The sequence below is a fragment of the Glandiceps talaboti genome, chromosome 20, assembly GCF_964340395.1.
Source record: "Glandiceps talaboti chromosome 20, keGlaTala1.1, whole genome shotgun sequence".
In the NCBI taxonomy this organism is placed as follows: Eukaryota; Metazoa; Hemichordata; class Enteropneusta; family Spengelidae; genus Glandiceps; species Glandiceps talaboti.
The window spans coordinates 3,929,706-3,950,571 of NC_135568.1; the positions used below are offsets into that span (position 1 = coordinate 3,929,706).

Consider the following 20,866-nt stretch of genomic DNA (forward strand, 5'->3'; position numbering starts at 1 on the left):
TTATTCCACTGTCAACACTTTCAGACAGTGGTTTTTGGTATCAGCGACAACAATTCTCTTTGGTGAGTCATTGGTAACAGTTATACCAGTAGGTTTGTTCAGTCCAAGGACATCATTTGATATGGAGTATATGAACTGACCATCGGTGTCAAACTTCCATACTCCCTTGTATTTGCTGACAACATAGATGTATTTGTCATTTTCTATGACCAGCCCTCTGGGATGTTTCAATAGACCTTCACCAATCACATACATGAAGTCACCATCTGCTGTAAATACCTGGATGTGAGAGTTGTTGATATCTGCAACAAAGACCATTCCTTGACTGTTAATTGTAAGGAAATTAGGCCCTCTGAACTGTCCATTGGCTGTACCATATCTACCAAAGGATTTGATGTAGTCACCATTCTGTGTGTATTTCCTAACACAGTGACCATCTTTGTTTGTTTCTTCTTCAACCTTGCCATCCCAATCACTAACGTAGACAGAACCATCAACAGGACTGATTGCGATGCAGCGGGGATTTATCAGTTGAGATGATCCAAAGCATCTGAGGACATTTCCATCACTTTTACTCACAACAACCTGATGATTCCAATAATCAGTCATGAAGCAGTCATTGTTGTCAGATATTGCAATGTCTTTTGGTGCGAATTTGTTTGAACCAACTTCGGTAAATGTGAGGATTCTCTTGATATTCCCATGGATATCTGTTATCTTTACTCTATGATTACCTTTATCAGCTGTGACAATGTGTCCATCTTTGTTGATGACAAGACCATATGGAAGATTCCAGTCCATTTCACCACTTCCTTGTTTACCTAGTGTCTTCACCACTGCTTTCATGACATGAATCTTAAATGGTGATCCTGGTAACTGCTGATCTCCTATTGCGAGAGTGATATGGTAATCTCCTTCCACTCCAATATGTACTTTCACATAATGTCTACCATCTCCTGTATTTTCTACCATCAGATCTTCTTGGGTCTGGTCAGGTTTTCTTAGAACAGCTTTCACTTTCTGATTGCTGTAGATTTGTTTGCCAGCAGAATCTCTGGTGACAATACCAATGTTAGCAGTCATACCCACTACCAGTCTCTCAGGTGCATTTTCTACACTGCATTTGTAAGGTGAGACAGTCTTGGTATCTTTTCCAAGCATTCTACTTGCACCTGAGTCTTGTTTTGGTTTTGGTTTCATCACCTCATGTTGCACTGGTGGTTTGTTTGCCATGGTGAGTAGACTTTGGATACGATGAACTGTTTCCTGTCTGGTAGAGAGATGGTGACCAACCATTCCACTTTGTATCAGGGTTTCAACATAACTACACATACTGACTATGTCATTATATGTGAACTCAAGGTCATCTAGTTGACATTGTAGGTTTTTAGTTTGGTGTTCTGATTGTCGTTGTTCTTCTCTTGTTTTTCCTGCAAGCTCTTTCTTCAATTTTTTGAGAGATTCTTCAGCAGCATTTCTGTTCTTCTCAGCTTCCTTTGCTTTTATTTTCAGTTTCTTCATCATTTCTGAAAGTTGGTCAGTGTACTCAGAAGTTGCATCCTGTAGATCTCTGAGTCTGTGTTTAGAACGGGTATGTTTAAGTACTGTGCAATCTGAACAGACTGGTGTCTGGCAGGTGTCACAGTAGAATTTGGTCTGACTTGTAGGGTGAACTTTACAGTAGGACACTGGTTGTACAGTCAAGGGATTGGTAGACTTCATCTGTCTGTATTCATCTGTTGTTAACACTCTATGGGAGCTTGAAGCTTTGTTCTTTTTATGGCTTCTAGCACAGGTATCACAGCAGTACTGTTGACAGTCAATACAGACATGCTTGATGGCTTTATCTTCACACAACTCACATACACTTGGCTTACCTCCAGTTGTAGAAGCACTGGTTGGTCCTGTTGTGATGTCCTCAAGAAGACGGTCCAGGTAGAAGTTTCGTTCGAGTTTTGAAACCCCACCATTTGGCAAAGGAGATTTCACTCGGCATATTGGACACTTGAGGATACCATTGTTTCTTCTCACAAGATTATGTAGACATTCTTCACAAAATGTATGAAAACATGGTAGAATTTTAGGGTTTGTGTACTGCTCCAAACAGATAGTACATGACAGAAAATCGTCATCGACTACAGTACTAGCAGCAGCAGCCATGATGTAGTCAAGTAAATTCTGTACCTGTGGGAGAAGTACACTGCATACACTGTAGATATATAAATTATATTAGAGAAGAATGCATTTCTTTGGTTACAGTCATAAAAAAAGTAAACAGGTAATAAATTCGGTCTGCATTACTTTGTTGTGAGGAAGTGTATCGGATTTATTATGAAGTTTGGTTGGAGGTCATAGGTCATAGGTCAATATATCTCAAACTCAGGACAATTCAAAAAATTCTATCATAACAATTTCTGTGATAATATTTTTATATAAAAATTGCGTTATAAGTTACATTGCTTACTGAAACACATTAAACCATCACCCAGTAAGTATGAAGTCTATAACATAAAAGTCAGACAAACAATCCATGACATCATTTCATTTTTTTGTGCATCTTTGTGGCATCGGAATTGTAGATAAAATACTTGTCACAATAGGATGATGTAATAAATCATTACAAATACATAAAGTGTTAAACATTTAGATAAAATTAGTGTCTCATGTTGGCATGTGTTCCTTTATGTTGTAAGTAATGCACACATAATCTACAGAGTAAATATCATTTGTATAGATTATAGCAGTACCATTATCTGACACGTGATATAAATAATGTCACACTTTACAGGCTTGACACTGTGTTCATATACAACTCTGGTAATCAAGCCTTTAGTTTACTAAGAGTAAATCTATTGTTTTTTAATGTGGTAGATTACACAAGTAGGCGTGATAGCGTTCCTCTGTTGTGAGATTCTTACCTCTCTTTGATCGACAGTGTAAACATTGGAAGTCCTAAAACAGTAAGTTTATGGCACTCTGTCAATAAAACTTGATCTGCTGACACCTCCCTACTGAGACTATAATTAAGCCAATGTCCATTCAATGGCTTATCATCGTTGTATCAACATTTTGCCACAATATTTTTAGTTTGTGTCTATCTCAGGAAACCAATTGCTCAATTACCAGAGTAATACCACAGAGTTGAAACACAATGAAAACTATTTCTCATAGAAAAAAAAGTATAAATTATTTAGGCAGAAAAGTAAACAAATAACTGTGAAGTACAGATTTCTAAGGAGTGGATGAGAAACTAGGATATATTTTTAGTTTCAGCTGATCAAGTAATGAAGCTTGTACAAATATTTTGTCGTACGAAAAAGCAGTGGTTAACATCAATTTGTTAAGTGATGCAAATGTTTTGCTACAAGATATTCATTTCATTGATTTAAATTCAAATTCTTGCATAAAAAATTATAATGTATCTATCATCACATATTAAACATATAGTGATATTTTCTATAAGTTAACTATTAGCTTTGGTTACTGTTTCTGTATATTACTTGAAAATGATAGGTTTATTTTTCTACATAGCAAGTCCTTTGTAATGTATTAACTCTTAAAAGCCATGCCAATGTGCTTGAAATATCATTTCTGGAATATATGAATATATGAATATATCAAAAAATTATTATATGCAATATATAGTATAGTAAAATAGAAAATGATACATAACTCCATTTCATATAGTAATAATAGTGAAATTACTTTTATTGGAATCTAATTTTTGAAGCAACTGTGTAGCTTTTGTCCAAATTACTCAGAGTCATCAGCAAGCGACATAACATCATTACGCTGATGATATGAAGCGTGTGAGTGATTTGGATGAAAGCTAGTTGTAGTCACTTCAAAAAGTAGATTCCAATAACTTGTAACTTCACTACTACTAATATACATGCATTGTATGTTTTCTATAAGACAGAATAGTAAGAATTGCACTATAATTATATATCTTGTAATTTCTTAAAGTAGCATTATGGATGAGGATTGGGTATTTATTTTTGATTTTTAATTTATAAAACAATTTTTATCACCACTTCCTACTTGAAAAATCAACTTGACACAACATATTGTCTAAATCTGTGATTGCCACTTTATTGTTTGCAACAAGCCAACAAATGTGTAAAAATGTTTGTTATTGTACGTATAGTAACAAACACTTTACACATTTTTTATGCTTTTGCAATTTATTGAACTACAAACAAGGACTTGGCAAATGTTGTGTACATTGATTTGTCAAGTTGGATGTCATGAAAATTGTTTTATAAATTAAAAATCCAAAATAAATACCAAATCCTCATACATATGGCCACTTTAACCCCTAGAACTAATGATATCATGTCAGTGTGTTTATATACACTATGATAACAATCAGGGTGTTCTCAGCGTCATAAAAGTCAGTTCCTAAAATTTCATTCCAGTCAAAGTCATCAAAATCTATCATTTCACCATCGAAATCCACGTCAACAAACATATTTTGGTAACCTGATACAACTACAAGTACACACACAGGAACATGAGATTTGAGGTCCGACATACTGTCAATATCAGGTTGGGCCTGCATGCATCTCGGGTTCAAATATCGCATTACTTTATATAATCAAACATAACATCGCGACTTCATACATAAACAATGGGCTCCTAATAAGGATTACAAGATTATTGCTAAAGCAAATAAGTGACACCATCACACCAAAGGAAAAACCGTGTTGCTAGTCTGTTCTTTAGTGGTCTGGGTGTGAGTGAATAATTCACTCAGTGCAAAGTGTTTCAGTGTCAGTGTTGTTGGTTCCTTATTCCACTGTCAACACTTTCAGACAGTGGTTATTAGTATCAGCTACAACGATTCTCCTTGGTGAGTAATTGGTAACAGCTATACCTCTAGGTTTATTCAGTCCAAGGACATCATTTGATATGGAGTATATGAATTGACCAGCAGAGTTAAACTTCCATACTTCATCGAATGCAGTACTAACATAGATGTATCTGTCACAGACCATGGCTATTCCTGCGGGATATACCAATAGACCTTCACCAATCACATACATGAAGTCACCATCTGCTGTAAGTACCTGGATGCGGTGGTTGTTTTGGTCTGCAGCAAAGACCCTTCCTTTGCTGTTAATTGTAAGAAACATAACTCCATAGAACTGTCCATAGGCTGTACCATATCTACCAAAGGATTTGATGTAGTCACCATTCTGTGTGTATTTCCTAATACAGTGACCATCTTTGTTTGTTTCTTCACCAACCTTACCATCCCAGTCACTCACGTAGACAGAACCATCAACAGGACTGATAGCAATGCAACAGGGATTTATAAGTTGAGTTGATCCAAAGTATCTGAGGACATTTCCATCACTATTACTCACAACAACCTGATGATTGTGATAATCAGTCATGAAGTAGTCATTGTTGTCAGATATTGCAATGTCAAGCGGTGTGAATTTCTTTGAACCAACTTCGGTAAATGTGAGGATTTTCCTGATATTCCCATGGATATCTGTTACCTTTATTCTATGATTACCTGTATCAGCTGTGACAATGTGTCCATCTTTGTTGATTACAAGACCGGAAGGGTGTTTCCAATCTGTGACCCTACTTCCCTTCTTGCCTATTGTCTTCACCACTGGTTTCATGACATGAATCTTAAATGGTGATCCTGGTAATTGCTGATCTCCTGTTGTGAGAGTGATATGGTAGTCTCCTTCCATTCCAACGTGTACTTTCATGTAATGTCTCCCATCTCCTGTATTTTCTACTGTCAAATCTTCTTTGGTCTGGTCAGGTTTTCTTAGAATGGCCATCACTTTCTGATCAGTGTGGATTTGTCTACCAGTAGAATCTCTGGTGTCAACACCAATGTTGGCTGTCATACCCACTATCAATCTCTGAGAAACATTTTCTACACTACATTTGTAAGGTGAGACAGTCTTGGTGTCTTTTCCAAGCATTCTACTTGCACCTGAGTCTTGGTTTGGTTTGGGTTTCATCACCTCATGTTGCACTGGAGGTTTGGTTGCCATGGTGAGTAGACTTTGGATATGATGAACCGTTTCCTGGTTGGTAGAGAGATGGTGACCAATTCTTCCACTTTGTATCAGATTTTCAACATAACTACACATACTGACTATGTTACCATATGTGAACTCAAAGTCATCTCGTTGGCATTCTAGGTTTTTAGTTTGATCTTCTGATTGTAATCTTCTTTCTCCTCTCTGTTGCCATGGAGACTCTGTCTTCAATTTTTCTAGAGATTCTTCAGTAGTATTTTTGTTGTTCTCAGCTTCCTTTGCTTTTATTTTCAGTTTCTTCATCATTTCTGAAAGTTGGTCAGTGTACTGTAGCTGATCTCTGAGTGTATGAGTAGCACTGGGATGTTTAACAACTGTGCAATCTGAACAGACTGGTGTTTGGCAAGTGTCACAGTAGAATTTGATCTGACTTGTAGGATGAACTTTACAGTAGGACACTGGTTGTACAGCCAAGGGATTGGTAGACTTCATCTGTCTGTATTCATCTGTTGTTAACACTCTATGGGAGCTTGAAGCTTTGCTCTTTTTATGACTTCTAGCACAGGTATCACAACAGTACTGTTGACACTCTATACAGACATGCTTGATGACTTTATCTTCACACAACTCACATACACTTGGCTTACCTCCAGTTGTAGAAGTACTGGTTGGTCCTGTTGTGATGTCCTCAAGAAGACGGTCCATGTAGAAATTTCGTTGGAGTTTTGAAACCCCACCCATTGGCAGGGGAGATTTTTTTCGACAAATTGGGCACAGTAGAACTCCATAGTTTCTCTTTACAAGATCATGTAGACATTTTTCGCAAAATGTATGAAAACATGATATAATTTTAGGGTTTGTGTACTGCTCCAAACAGATAGCACATTCTAGAAAATCATCCCCAACTTTATCGACTACGCTACTAGCAGCTGCAGCCATGGTATAATCAAGTAAACACTGTGTACCTATAGGTGGGAGTAGTACACTGTAGAAATATATATATATAAGAGAACAATGCATTTCTTTGGTCAAAGTCATAAAAAAAAGTAAAGAGGTCATAAAGTTTGGTCTGCATTACTTTGTTGTGAGGAAGTGTATCAGATTTATTGTAAAGCTTGGTTTGAGTTTATATAGTTAAAAAAATAGTTCAATGTATCTGAAACTCAGGACAATTGAACGTTTTCTGTCATAATTGTAATTTTATATTCCTTACTGAAACATGTTTGATCATCACCAGTAGTAAAATCTATCCCATAATAGTCAAACAAACAAAATTAATGATTCTATGAGATAATTTTTGGGTGTATCTATCTGGCATTGGAATTATAGATAACTTATACTCACCACAATAGGGTGATGTAATAAATCACCAGAAATACATTAAGTGTTAAACATTTAGATAAATTTAGTGTCTCATGTTGGCATGTGTTCCTTTATGTTGTAAGTAATGCACACATAATCTACAGAGTAAATATCATTTGTATAGATTATAGCAGTACCATTATCTGACATAGGACATAGATAATGTCACACTTTACAGTCTTCAAACTGTGTTCATATACGACACTGGTAGTCAAGCCTTTAGTTTACTAGGATAGACACAAACTAAATCTGTTCTTCAATATGGTAGATTACACAAGTGGATGATAGTGGTTCCTCTGTTGTGCGATTCTAATTACCCTGTGATCAAAGATAGTGTAAACATTGGAAGTACCAAAACAGCTAGTACACCACAAGTTCATGGAACTCTGTCGACACCTCCCTACTGAGACTATAATTAAACCAATGTCCATCCAATACCTTATCACTGCTGTATCAACATGTTGCCACAATAGTTTTATTTTGTGTCTATCTTAGGAAACCAATTGCTCGATTACCAGAGTAATACCACAGAGTTGAAATACAAATTCATTTCTCACAGAAAAAAAAGTATAAATTATTTAGGCAGAAAAGTAAACAAATAATTGTGAAGTACAGATTTGGAGTGGGTGAGACACTAGGAAATATTTTTAGTATCAACTGATCAAGTCTAACCTCTTGGTATTAAAAAGTGTACTTGCATTTAAACTCAGGAGAAGCCGAGAGACTAGGCTATCTGAAAATATATACTGGCTACTAGTGAACAATGTTTTCAAACCAGGCAACCATGTCTCTGGACTACCTCAGGGGTCAAGTACTACAGAGACACATAATATACTAAACAGATAATTGGATGTTATTCCCCAATATTTGTCTTTGTTCAGCCAAGGAAACTATTAGTGATCTAAAGGGGGTTTGTCACTATGAGTCGCTAGATGAGTAGTGACAACCCTTAGGTCATGAGTATTTTTCGGCAGAATGAAGAAAAATATTGGAGAATAACATAATTATACCAGTGCCAGTAATATAGAAAAAAAAGTCAGCGAAAGTTATGGCAATTTTGAATGTTATGATATTTTGAACACAGCAGTACCATTGATGTAGATGCGTATTTTCATGACATCGATATGTGTTGTTGTGAGGTAGAATGACCAGAGTATATATTCCATATTGTCAGTTGAACATGACTTGTGTGTGGTATAATATACTAAATAGATAAGAGATATGTAAACAGCTGTTACATTCCTTATCGTTACAGGAAATGAGGTTGAAAGAAGTTGCCCAACAAAGTCAATCCATGACAAAGAAATCTAGAAAGATGTCAGTCTTTGGAAAAGTCAAACCTCCAATGGAGGAAATTACTGAAGATCCGAACTACAAACAAGCTGTCAATCGCATGAAGTCTGATTATGAGGCTGAGCTCAGTCGGTTGAAGGAACATGTCCTCAAAGAGAAACAAAGGTATGTTTAAGTTTGTATACTAAAACTTAGATTTGTCAACATATGTCATTTATTTCCTCATTCTTAGAGAACACCTTTACTGTACAGACAAAAAGAATAGGGAGACTATAAAAACAAAATAAAATACATATTTAATGTTGAGGGCGCTGTTCCAAACTATTATTTAAATCTTTTGCTTTAGGTTATTTTATAGTCATTTTCTAGACTAGTGAGAAATAAACTGATTCCTGATTTAAGATCAGGACCATCGTCAGACTTCTAGCAACATTAATTTGACTTCCCGGTGATCTTGAATGAAATGTAAAGAAAAAACAAAAGACCATTTAATATAACCAATGAGGGCGCTGTTAAGATTTGACTTTATATACTTTTCATTACCAGATGTGAAGCTACTCTGCGTCGTCAAGATCATGAGTTAAACAACAGACTCCAGGGAATTCATAAGGAATGTATTCATCTACTGAGAGCTATTAATAGATTCAAAGAATCCATGTCAGTTATTTTTGACAGAGAAGGTATGAGTTTTGCATTTTATTTTATAGTATTTTATGTTATTACGTACCATACTTGTTTTCAACTTGATGAGCCAAAATATTACCATATCATGTAGAACACTTTCCCCGGTAGAAATAAGTATAGAGACATGTCACACGAAATGAAGTCACTTTATCATAAACAGCGCCATCTATCATAGAGAGCAATTCTCTGCATTTGTCAGTTTGCGACGTGATGCTAATGTTGTGTGTATTGGTTACAGTTTTTTAGTACTTATTAGTTTATCACAATAGTTGAATTTTCACAGTGTAAGTGAAGAGAAAATCTAAAAATTTGAAAACTCCCAGGTGCATGAGTCAGGAAATTATTTAGAGAAATTCTAAATAATGCCCATTGTTGTACATGTATTTAAGATTAAAAAAACTGATATCAACATTACACTTGTTAGATATTGTCTATTTTCTTTCTATCTGTTTTTTTAAGGTCTTCTTGACTTAGCTCATGAAATGAGAACAACATTAAAAGACTTACCCACAGAAGAGGTGAGATTCCACTTTTTTTATTCCGGTTTCAATATTTTCCAATTTTCTGGAGAAGAAGAAAAGCAATTTTATGAAGTAACAGAATTATGAACTTAATTAGAGTGATATGTAGTTTCAGTCAATTCCTTGTGATAAGGTGCTAAGTAATAACTATTCAGAATTTATTAAATACTTGAATGTTTTCATAGAATTGTGACAAACTATTTCACCGTTCTTGCATGAGTTCTCACAACAAATGTATTGAATGACATAACTGTTCTTATTATAAGAAGTTTTAGCGCCATGGTAATAAAGAACGGGAAATCTGAAAACTCATGCTCAAAGTTGCCATGTGGGTTGGTAAAATTAAGACAAACTACTACCATTGTCAGTAAAAATTCAACCCCTTATATCATATTTTGTATGTATTCATGTCTTGTAACCAATAATAATCAAAAATTGTAATATTGACTATTTTGTTTCAAATTTGACATACATAAATTTCATATAAGTTTTAAAAAATACACAATTAAAAAAAATCTCCACGGTAACAATGTCGTGAAACACTTATTTCTAATGTGGTCCTCAGAAAGAGATACAAGATGACCCTGAATATTAATAAATTTTGTACATTTTGTTACAGCCAGCTTTGCCACAAGATACAAGATCTATGCTAAGTACAGTGTCTGGATTAGCAACTGAATGTAAGTAGAAATTATTAATCTTTCATAATCTAATCCACTAAGTTCAAGTTTAAGGTCGAAGGTCAATATGTTTAAGGTCAAAGTTGTCAGTGAGAATGAAGCTTCTTGTTAGTCTCGGTTACCCAGACTCCCACTGCTGGGGCTCCACTACGATATCTGCTCCAATGAGAGTCTGAGGATATTTAATCCAAAGTTTCCACCCTGGAAGTCACTCTGTAGTTTTCTTCCAAGTCATCAAGATTGGACTTACAAAGTTTGTTTTTCGTAATTAAGATGTAATGGTCATTTGAGACAAGTAAATCTGTCACCATGATCATTCAACATGCGACCAGAATGCACTGCTCTGGGACACAGATCTGGTTCAGAAACTTGGTATTACAATCTCTCATTTGGGGCCTCATAGTGGAGTCCCCAGCGATAAGTGTCTGGGTAACTGAGACTAACTACTTGATTCGTTCACTGTAGTGAAAGGTAGTTGGTTGATGTGTGAGGGCGCCCCAACATGGCGTACCGTAGTACAGACTACTTGAATGTACTTTACTGTTAAATGTTTTCACCTTCAATTTTGAATAATTGTTTTATAATTTTAATTTTTAGTGATGGTAGCTCTAGAGTTCAAAGTGTCTCAGGCAATGATTAACAAGGTAAACTAATTCTTTTATTTGTTACACAGTTCTGTCAGGGTTCTGTAACTCAAATGGATGGATGACTTTTTCAAACTTTAATATCCAGTCTACACTTGTTTTATTGAAATGATATAATTAAACAAAACTCTTTGACATAAATCCATTTTAATTTAAACCCATACTGGTTTAATATATATTTTGTTATGTTTACTTTTTGTTGTTTCTATGGTTACAAGATTTTACATAAATCCATATTAAAGTTAAACTCTTACTGGTTATATATATATATATTATTTGTTTACATTATTTCCATGGTTACAGAGGATAGAGTTAAAAGAAACTCAATTGATGAAGAAGTTCAGTGGTGAAGAACAAACTGATGCGGAAGGTGAAAAAGAAAAGGAGAAGATGACGAGAATAAAACATCAGAATGAACAACTGACAGACAAACTAAATAAGGTGAATATTACAGATTAAACTATAAAGCATTTAAAGTGTAGAATGTCACTTTCTTATTGGTTGTATCAAACAGTCAGTGAACACTAATGTGAAATGGGTTGTATCAGAACCAGTGAACACTAATGTGATGTGGATTGTATCGAACAGAGCCAGTGAACACTAATGTAAAATGGGTTGTATCAGAGCCAGTGAACACTAATGTGATATGGATTGTATCGAACAGAGCCAGTGAACACTAATGTGATGTGGGCTGTATCGAACAGAGCCAGTGAACACTAATGTGAAGTGGGGTGTATCAGAGTCAGTGAACACTAATGTGATGTGGGCTGTATCGAACAGAGAGCCAGTGAACACTAATGTGAAGTGGGTTGTATCAGAACCAGTGAACACTAATGTGATGTGGATTGTATCGAACAGAGCCAGTGAACACTAATGTGAAATGGGTTGTATCAGAGCCAGTGAACACTAATGTGATGTGGGCTGTATCGAACAGAGCCAGTTAACACTAATGTGAAGTGGGGTGTATCGAACAGAGCCAGTGAACACTAATGTGATGTGGGCTGTATCGAACAGCGCCAGTGAACACTAATGTGATGTGGGCTGTATCGAACAGCGCCAGTGAACACTAATGTGATGTGGGCTGTATCGAACAGCATCAGTGAACACTAATGTGATGTGGGCTGTATCGAACAGCGCCAGTGAACACTAATGTGATGTGGGCTGTATCGAACAGAGCCAGTGAACACTAATGTGAAGTGGGCTGTATCGAACAGAGCCAGTGAACACTAATGTGATGTGGGGTGTATCGAACAGAGCCAGTGAACACTAATGTGATGTGGGCTGTATCGAACAGAGCCAGTGAACACTAATGTGAAGTGGGTTATATCAGAACCAGTGAACACTAATGTGATGTGGATTGTATCGAACAGAGCCAGTGAACACTAATGTGAAATGGGTTGTATCAGAGCCAGTGAACACTAATGTGATGTGGGCTGTATCGAACAGAGCCAGTTAACACTAATGTGAAGTGGGCTGTATCGAACAGCACCAGCGAACACTAATGTGATGTGGGCTGTATCGAACAGTGCCAGCGAACACTAATGTGAAGTGGGCTGTATCGAACAGTGCCAGCGAACACTAATGTGAAGTGGGCTGTATCGAACAGAGCCAGCGAACACTAATGTTATGTGGGCTGTATCGAACAGAGCCAGCGAACACTAATGTGATGTGGGCTGTATCGAACAGAGCCAGCGAACACTAATGTTATGTGGGCTGTATCGAACAGAGCCAGCGAACACTAATGTGATGTGGGCTGTATAGAACAGCCAGTGAACACTAATGTGAAGTGGGCTGTACAGTGCCAGCGAACACTAATGTGAAGTGGGCTGTATCGAACAGAGCCAGCGAACACTAATGTGATGTGGGCTGTATAGAACAGCCAGTGAACACTAATGTGAAGTGGGCTGTACAGTGCCAGCGAACACTAATGTGAAGTGGGCTGTATCGAACAGAGCCAGCGAACACTAATGTGATGTGGGCTGTATCGAACAGCACCAGCGAACACTAATGTGATGTGGGCTGTATCGAACAGCACCAGCGAACACTAATGTGATGTGGGCTGTATCGAACAGCACCAGCGAACACTAATGTGATGTGGGCTGTATCGAACAGCACCAGCGAACACTAATGTGATGTGGGCTGTATCGAACAGAGCCAGCGAACACTAATGTGAAGTGGGCTGTATCGAACAGTGCCAGCGAACACTAATGTGAAGTGGGCTGTATCGAACAGTGCCAGCGAACACTAATGTGAAGTGGGCTGTATCGAACAGAGCCAGTGAACACTAATGTGAAGTGGGCTGTATCGAACAGCACCAGCGAACACTAATGTGAAGTGGGCTGTTTCGAACAGTGCCAGCGAACACTAATGTGAAGTGGGCTGTATCGAACAGAGCCAGCGAACACTAATGTTATGTGGGCTGTATCGAACAGCGCCAGCGAACACTAATGTGATGTGGGCTGTATCGAACAGCGGCAGCGAACACTAATGTGAAGTGGGCTGTATCGAACAGAGCCAGTGAACACTAATGTGATGTGGGCTGTATCGAACAGCGCCAGCGAACACTAATGTGATGTGGGCTGTATCGAACAGTGCCAGTGAACACTAATGTGAAGTGGGCTGTATCGAACAGTGCCAGTGATTACTAATGTGATGTGGGCTGTATCGAATAGTGCCAGTGAACACTAATGTGAAGTGGGCTGTATCGAACAGTGCCAGTGAACACTAATGTGATGTGGGCTGTATCGAATAGTGCCAGTGAACACTAATGTGAAGTGGGCTGTATCGAACAGTGCCAGTGAACACTAATGTGAAGTGGGCTGTATTGAACAGAGCCAGTGAACACTAATGTGATGTGGGCTGTATCGAACAGAGCCAGTGAACACTAATATGAAATGGGTTGTATTAAACAGAGCCAGTGAATGCTAATATGAAATGGGCTAGTTTTTTTGACACCCTATCACCTACCATAGATAGACACAGCTGTGTACTGAACCCAGGAGTTATATATCACCTACCATAGATAGACACAATGAATCCATCAACATTCATTCTTGATTAAATCTGTCATTAAAATTTCTTCTTCTTTGTTTTTTATTCCTTCAAGGCCAAGGATGAAATTATGTCAGTGGAGAATCTATTGTCAGAAACGAGAAGAATTCATGTAAGTAAACTCATCAAAAAATACAAAATATAAAAGTCAAAAACCTTAAGTATCTCAATTATTATTTTCTTGATATTCTTTGTGACAAAAGTTGGAGTAATGGTAACATATTAAAATCAGTTCAACTTGTTCTTTAATTTAACCCAACTTCAAAGTCCCAAATCTATAAACTTTTCCATTTTATTTCAACAATTCACATATACTTACGTCTAGACAAATGATTGAAAGGCATAACTATGATTGGATCGACTTCTTTAATTAATAATGGTTGGTATTAAAGATTAGATTATTTAATTTTTTAACTCTAGGAAATTGACATATTGTATACATTTCTTTTTATTTTACTTTCCACTTTTTACATCTTATAAAACTAACCTTCTCAATTCCTTGGTCTTCTGTCATATCCATCCATACACCATATAGCGTCACTATCCACAGTACTGTTGTACCTTTCACATGTTCCTCTTTCCTTGGCAATTTCCTAATTCCTGCTACAATCATCAGCTATCTCTCTGTATTCCTGTTTTCCATTTGCTATTCCCATCACTCTTTTCTTCCCATATTCTTGGTGCTTTCATCTTCTTTCCTGCTGCATGTTTCCATGGTAACCATCTGTAGGAGGAGAAGTACCAGTCACTGTTAGAAAGATATAAAAATATAATTATTTCTAATAATGCAGCTCAAAGAGAACTGACCACCGTGTAAGTCAACTTTTTGTTTCTTTATTTATGTAATAACCTTATTTACTTTTAGACAAATGTGAAACAATTAATATGAATGCTCCATAAATTCTCTCAACATTTGTAAAAGTATGTATTTGAAAAAATTGCCATCTACCAGTAGATTATAAATTTTGTGTAGCAATACTGTGCATTTGGTTAATTCAGGGAGCTTAAAGGCCCATGATTCAGTCCCAGGTTCCTGTATTTAAGTGTTATTTTATCAGTGGCGTCATAAACATTGAATAGGGCCATTCTGTTGTCCAGGCCTAACTTTTTCTATTATAATAGCTCTCTGTCAGAAAACTGTTTTTCACCCAAATTGAAAAAAAAAAATTGTATATACAGTAATACATTGTATTCATAAAGTATCATTCACATTGAATGTCATCATCATAGCACTGTATAATTATTACTCCTGGCACAGACCCATATCAGCACAACAGTCCCCTGGGGTGCATACAATCCATTTCAGCGTATGTATAAGCACATAGAATTAAGCCTTGACATACCAGGTCCCCAATTATACAGCTGGGTTGACTGGGGTAATCTTAATCTACTATGTACTACAAGTACTAGATTGTCAAGATTTGAAATGTGTCTTTACTTTTACTTTTGATTACATGTTTGTAGACGGAAGGACTTCTCTGATGAAATCAAGAAAAGAGACGTAATGTTACATGATATGAGACAAACTATGACACAGGCTGGTTATACACATGAACAGGCTCTCAAGAAACTCAAAATTGATCTAAGACAAGCTGTAAGTATATATAGACAATGAAGAAAGGTGAACCAAAGAAAGATGTTGTAGTACAGGACAGGGTGCAGAAACAGATATATGTGCAGACAAATAAATGCAGACAGACAGACTGACAGACACACAGACAGACAGACAGACAGACAGACTGACAGACAGACAGACAGACAGACAGACAGACAGACAGCATGAGTTGACAGACAAAACCTGGAAATATGAAGCTCGGGAAGTACATGCCATTCAAATATGCAGTGACAGGCATAGCTGACGGATTGAGGTACCTTGAAGTAACAGACAAACAGACATATTAATTAGACTTTAAATACAAACAGACAAAATGACAAACATGACAGCCATGCAGTTGAGGTACAAACTGACAAAATGACAAACATACAGCAGAAAAAAAAAGATACAACAAAACCAACACAGGATTGATGTGATCAATACAACAGAAATTAAATACACATAGACATATATGACAGACAGACACATAGCAAACAAACAAACCTGTGTGCCATATTGAAATGATGTTTGCGATTATCAAAGATCAATAATACGTACAAAATTTAAAAAAACCACGGAAAACATATAAAAAATCTAATGGAAACAGATCAACAGACCTCACATGGTAAAATATGATGACAAAGAACATGGCAGTAAAGACAGTTCTAGATCGGCAGACAGCAGAGAGATCACATGATCAACACTATGACCAAGAACATAACATTTATTGTTAGGGATTGTGTCATCAACAAAGACTTGTTGTTCTTCATTCCAGAAAAGCCGACTTGTACAGTCCAGGATGACGTTAGTTTCTCGTCAAGAACCTGAAACCGTACGCTTTAATCTAGCCAATCAAAAGAAGAATTTAGAATTGTTAGAAGAAGCTCTTCTTGGAGAGAAAATCTCAGAAGACATGCACATGGTATGTAATAATAGAATCATTATTAGAAGCCACACTCGGTAAGTCTATCAATCAAATAAGATTCGCTGTCATCACTAGTTTTAATTTTAGAGTTTTATATTTGCTAATTTGCATATTATATTGTTATGCAGATTACCATGGAGGTCATAAAGAGGTCAATGGATATTCCAATCATCAGACTCCGAAATCTCTTTGAGAGATACGTCCAGTTTAGAAAGTTCAAGGACAACAGAGGTAGATTTTTGAGTTTTCACTTTCACAAATCTAGTGTGATAGTTAGGAGTTTGAATTTGCAGCCTGAAACTGTTATTAGTTTGGGTTGCCTGAATGACTTGGTACAAAGTGTCCATGCTATCTGACTTAGCCACAACTTGTCCCAGCCCCGTCTTGGTAAAACTGTTCACACTTATTGGGTCCTTTCCCAATCAAAACTTGTCAATATGGACACCTGTTGTGTTGTGAAATCAATAAATATATTGTGCCACTTTCGTTGTCGCATTAAATATTTACAGATTCTAACAATGACAACCTATAACCTGGGGTAATGTTGATTGATTATAAATAAATCTTTGTGTGTTTAACCATTGTATCGATTGGTAATAGTTCAACAAAGTTAAGGAGAGGTCATCCGTCATTGTATGACCTTTGACCTCAGTAATGTTCTCAGTTTAGTATCTGAAGTAGTTGAATATAGACTTAAGCATATGATTAATACCAGTATATGCAGTTGAAACTCTGACAGTCCCCAACTGTATATGTTTCGATTAGAGTATGTGCGTCATATTGACAGTAACGAACACTTCGACCATTCTTTGTCCCCACAGAGTTCATTAAAAATCTTGACATGTACATCCCCAGCAGATGAATAATTAATATTATGCAAATAAGGCCATGTTGAGTTCTTACAGTACCTTCATAAATGCCAACATGCTTCCAGGGTTCGTCTTCAGAGATATTGTTCAATCCAGTGTCCTTTTCAACTCTGTTTCTTAAAACATGTCAAAGCAAGTTATTGCATTGAATGGTTTACTGTACAACACAACAAATGTTACTTTGTGCCTTCAGGGTGGGAATTATTCATAAGGTAAGCTCAAAATACTACTTGGGTTGTGTTCAGAGACGTTTAGCTTAGGGGTAGTCTTTATAACGAGTTGTTTTGTTCAGATTTTTGTGGAGTATTTCTAAGTCTAGTGGGAAATATTTGTTTCTCTTGATCAGTAACTGTTTTGTATTAACAGACAAACTTAGAAAACAACTGAACCAGACTACCGGAGCCGAACATTGGGAACTACGACAATTTATTGAAAATATGGAGAAGAAAATGACAGAGGTATGACTTACGTGTATTCATTGTTAGATATAGTACTACTGTGAAGTGTTTTTATAAAGGGTAGTAAGCAGGTAAAATATACCTAAGGTTGCCTGTCATTTTACAGTGGTTCTCTACCATAATTATGATGGAACGATGCCAGTTTACCATATTTCCCCTTTCTGTTACCGAGTTTCCCCAACCTTAGCAAGAGCAACCCCACCCACCTCCACCCCATCCACACCCCCACAAAAAAGAAGTTTAGTCTGTGCTAAGTCTGATTTCAATTAATTACATGTACAAGTAAGACTGTTAATTGTTATTCTGATGTACAGTTTAATGTATATGAATCTAGTCTTTAAAAGAATATGATTTTTAACTTGATGGATTATTGAGTTGCTGTTATTTTAAATTAAAGAGTTAATTTTCAAATTGCAAATATCAAAACATAATCCGAATTCTCTTACTGTGTAGGCTAACCAACGTTGGCGTGACCGTGCTGATAAGGTGAAACAGGAAAGAACAAAACTTTATGAACAGATGAGAGCTATGTAAGTATACAACAACTGAATGTATTCAGTCTGTTAACCTCTGAGAGTTATCAGAGTATACAATAATATTCAGCACTCAGTTTTAATAAGGAGAGAGAGAGAGAGAGAGAGAGAGAGAGAGAGAGAGAGAGAGAGAGAGAGAGAGAGAGAGAGAGAGAGAGAGAGAGAGAGAGAGAGAGAGAGAGACAGAGACAGAGAGAGAGAGAGAGACAGAGAGAGACAGAGAGAGAGAGAGAGAGAGAGAGAGAGAGAGAGAGAGAGAGAGAGAGAGAGAGAGAGAGAGAGAGAGAGAGAGAGAGAGAGAGAGAGAGAGAGAGAGAGAGAGAGAGAGAGAGAGAGAGAGAGAGAGAGAGAGAGAGAGAGAGAGAGAGAGAGGGAGGGAGGGAGAGAAAGGAGGGAGGGAGATCTGAGAGAGAGCTTGAGAGAAGAGAAAGAGGATAGTGTAAACTTAATTTTTTTTGTTTATTTCTAGTTTTGAGGCCGTCCATGAAGAAAGTGGTATTCTTCTTGTCAAGCCAATTATTGTATATGCTACTAAAAAAAGTGGTGAAATTGTGTCTGGGAGTGGTAGACGAAGTTCAGTTGCAATGCAGGTTTATTCTAAAGGGGTTCATTCGGAGCTACAATCACCAACTGCACTGGTAGGAACACAAGTCAATCTTATTGGAGATAGAGGACCTCTTTGGAAGGTGAGTTAAATATGGCAAGCTTAAGGGGTCATAAGTTCTCATGACCCCCCTAAAATGAAAAGAAAGTAGAGTAAAAGCCTTTTTTTATGGTTCTTTCTGATTGGCTATAAGAAACAATAGTAAAATTACATCTGTTGGTGGTAAAGGACATTGACCTCTGTAATAAAAATTTGTCCTTCCTTTAATATATATGAATATTTCTATTCTTCATAGATGCCAACTATACAAGAAGGTGATGATACCGTGGTAACCACTCCAAGAATGCTTGATATGGATATAAACAAAGAACGTAGACGAGCTAAACAGTAAGTTTATGGGTTTAATCTTAATTCACATCCAAGACAATCAGTCAGTGAGTTAGTGAGTCAGTCCAGTCAGTCAGTCAGTCAGTCAACATAACAGGTCAGGTCAAAGTTGACCTGTAGCGTGATGGGTAGCACTCAGCCTCAGGATTAGCAGTCAGGGGAATCATAGGTTCAAAATCCCACTGGAAACAGGGGATTTTTCTGTGACCGACAAACCCAGGGTGAGTGTTCGACAGACTCAATGGGTAGGTTGTATCACTCAGCTGTGTCTCACTCACAAGACGAATGCGAATTTTGGGGAACTCCTGGAGTAATGACACAAAAAGTCGGGGCGATTACTCACGCGAAACCCGCAGGTGCTGTGTTTGCCAGGCCTGGGTGACTCTAGGATAGCCTGTGGACTGACTGGGAAAACCTTGACAGTTCCACATCAACGTTGTGATACAGAGCGTGCAACATAGCCCTGTCATGTAGTTCCAAACCTGAATGGAACTCTGCAGTTTAGAATTATGTGTGATTGTGTATATATGTCTGCATAACAGAAAATCGCTGAAAGCAATTTCCAGCACAAAAATTTTTAAAAAAATGATCAAATAAATCTTACATTATCAGAAATGAACACAATAATTTGAAAGACTAGTATTAAAACTTTGTACAATGTAAAAAAACCAGAAAATATATCTTGTACTATGTTATGATTATATTGAATGTAAAACATGATATGATGTGTACATGGCTGCATTCCATATCTGCTTAATAATTCTCAATCTCCAATCATCATACTAGTAACTAAGTCTTCAACTTACTATAATTTCTTGTATAGGACATTTGGACCAGTTGGACGTTTTGGTATGGGTGACACTCGGGGAACAGTCAACTTGCCTCCTCTAGCAACCTTCATAGTAACACAGTCTCCACATCATTCAATTCCTCATGAAGACGATGATGATGATGAAGACATGGTTGGTTGGTAGTCATAGCAACAGCATGATTCATAGCTATAGGAACAAGATATGCATGGAAGGCATATCCTTACTGGAAATTATCACTTATTTACTTTCTTTTGCCGTTCCATTTTCTGGCAAGTTACAAACTTCAGTGCAATGTACTTTAAAAACTAATATCAAAAGAATGCATAAAATGTATTATGTCAATATTGTAATTTTGTGTGTTGGTGATTTCTTGATGGAACAACATAGTCAGACACTGAACTTAGGAATATCTCAAAATTTTGGTTAAAACAAGATATG

At 36.9% G+C, this 20,866-nt stretch overlaps 3 protein-coding genes across 3 annotated transcripts; 1 reads left to right on the top strand and 2 right to left on the bottom strand.

The window, feature by feature from the left end:
• On the bottom strand, positions 1–2,160 carry LOC144450976 (E3 ubiquitin-protein ligase TRIM45-like). The gene has a single exon (XM_078141735.1). It carries the CDS (start codon positions 2,158–2,160, stop codon positions 1–3), a length of 2,160 nt encoding a protein of 719 aa, XP_077997861.1.
• A 2,630-nt stretch (positions 2,161–4,790) lies between these two features.
• On the bottom strand, positions 4,791–6,950 carry LOC144450977 (E3 ubiquitin-protein ligase TRIM45-like). Its single transcript, XM_078141736.1, has one exon. It carries the CDS (start codon positions 6,948–6,950, stop codon positions 4,791–4,793), a length of 2,160 nt encoding a protein of 719 aa, XP_077997862.1.
• Positions 6,951–8,753: 1,803 nt separating this feature from the next.
• On the top strand, positions 8,754–20,711 carry LOC144450846 (uncharacterized). Its single transcript, XM_078141587.1, has 16 exons — positions 8,754–8,831; positions 9,213–9,346; positions 9,810–9,868; positions 10,491–10,551; positions 11,149–11,195; positions 11,499–11,636; positions 14,302–14,358; positions 14,977–15,059; positions 15,711–15,840; positions 16,616–16,762; positions 16,894–16,996; positions 18,001–18,092; positions 18,546–18,622; positions 19,095–19,311; positions 19,525–19,616; positions 20,440–20,711. The coding sequence occupies exons 1-16, from the start codon at positions 8,767–8,769 to the stop codon at positions 20,588–20,590; spliced, it is 1,653 nt and encodes a 550-aa protein (XP_077997713.1). The 5' UTR covers positions 8,754–8,766; the 3' UTR covers positions 20,591–20,711.
• The last annotated feature ends 155 nt before the right edge of the window (positions 20,712–20,866 follow it).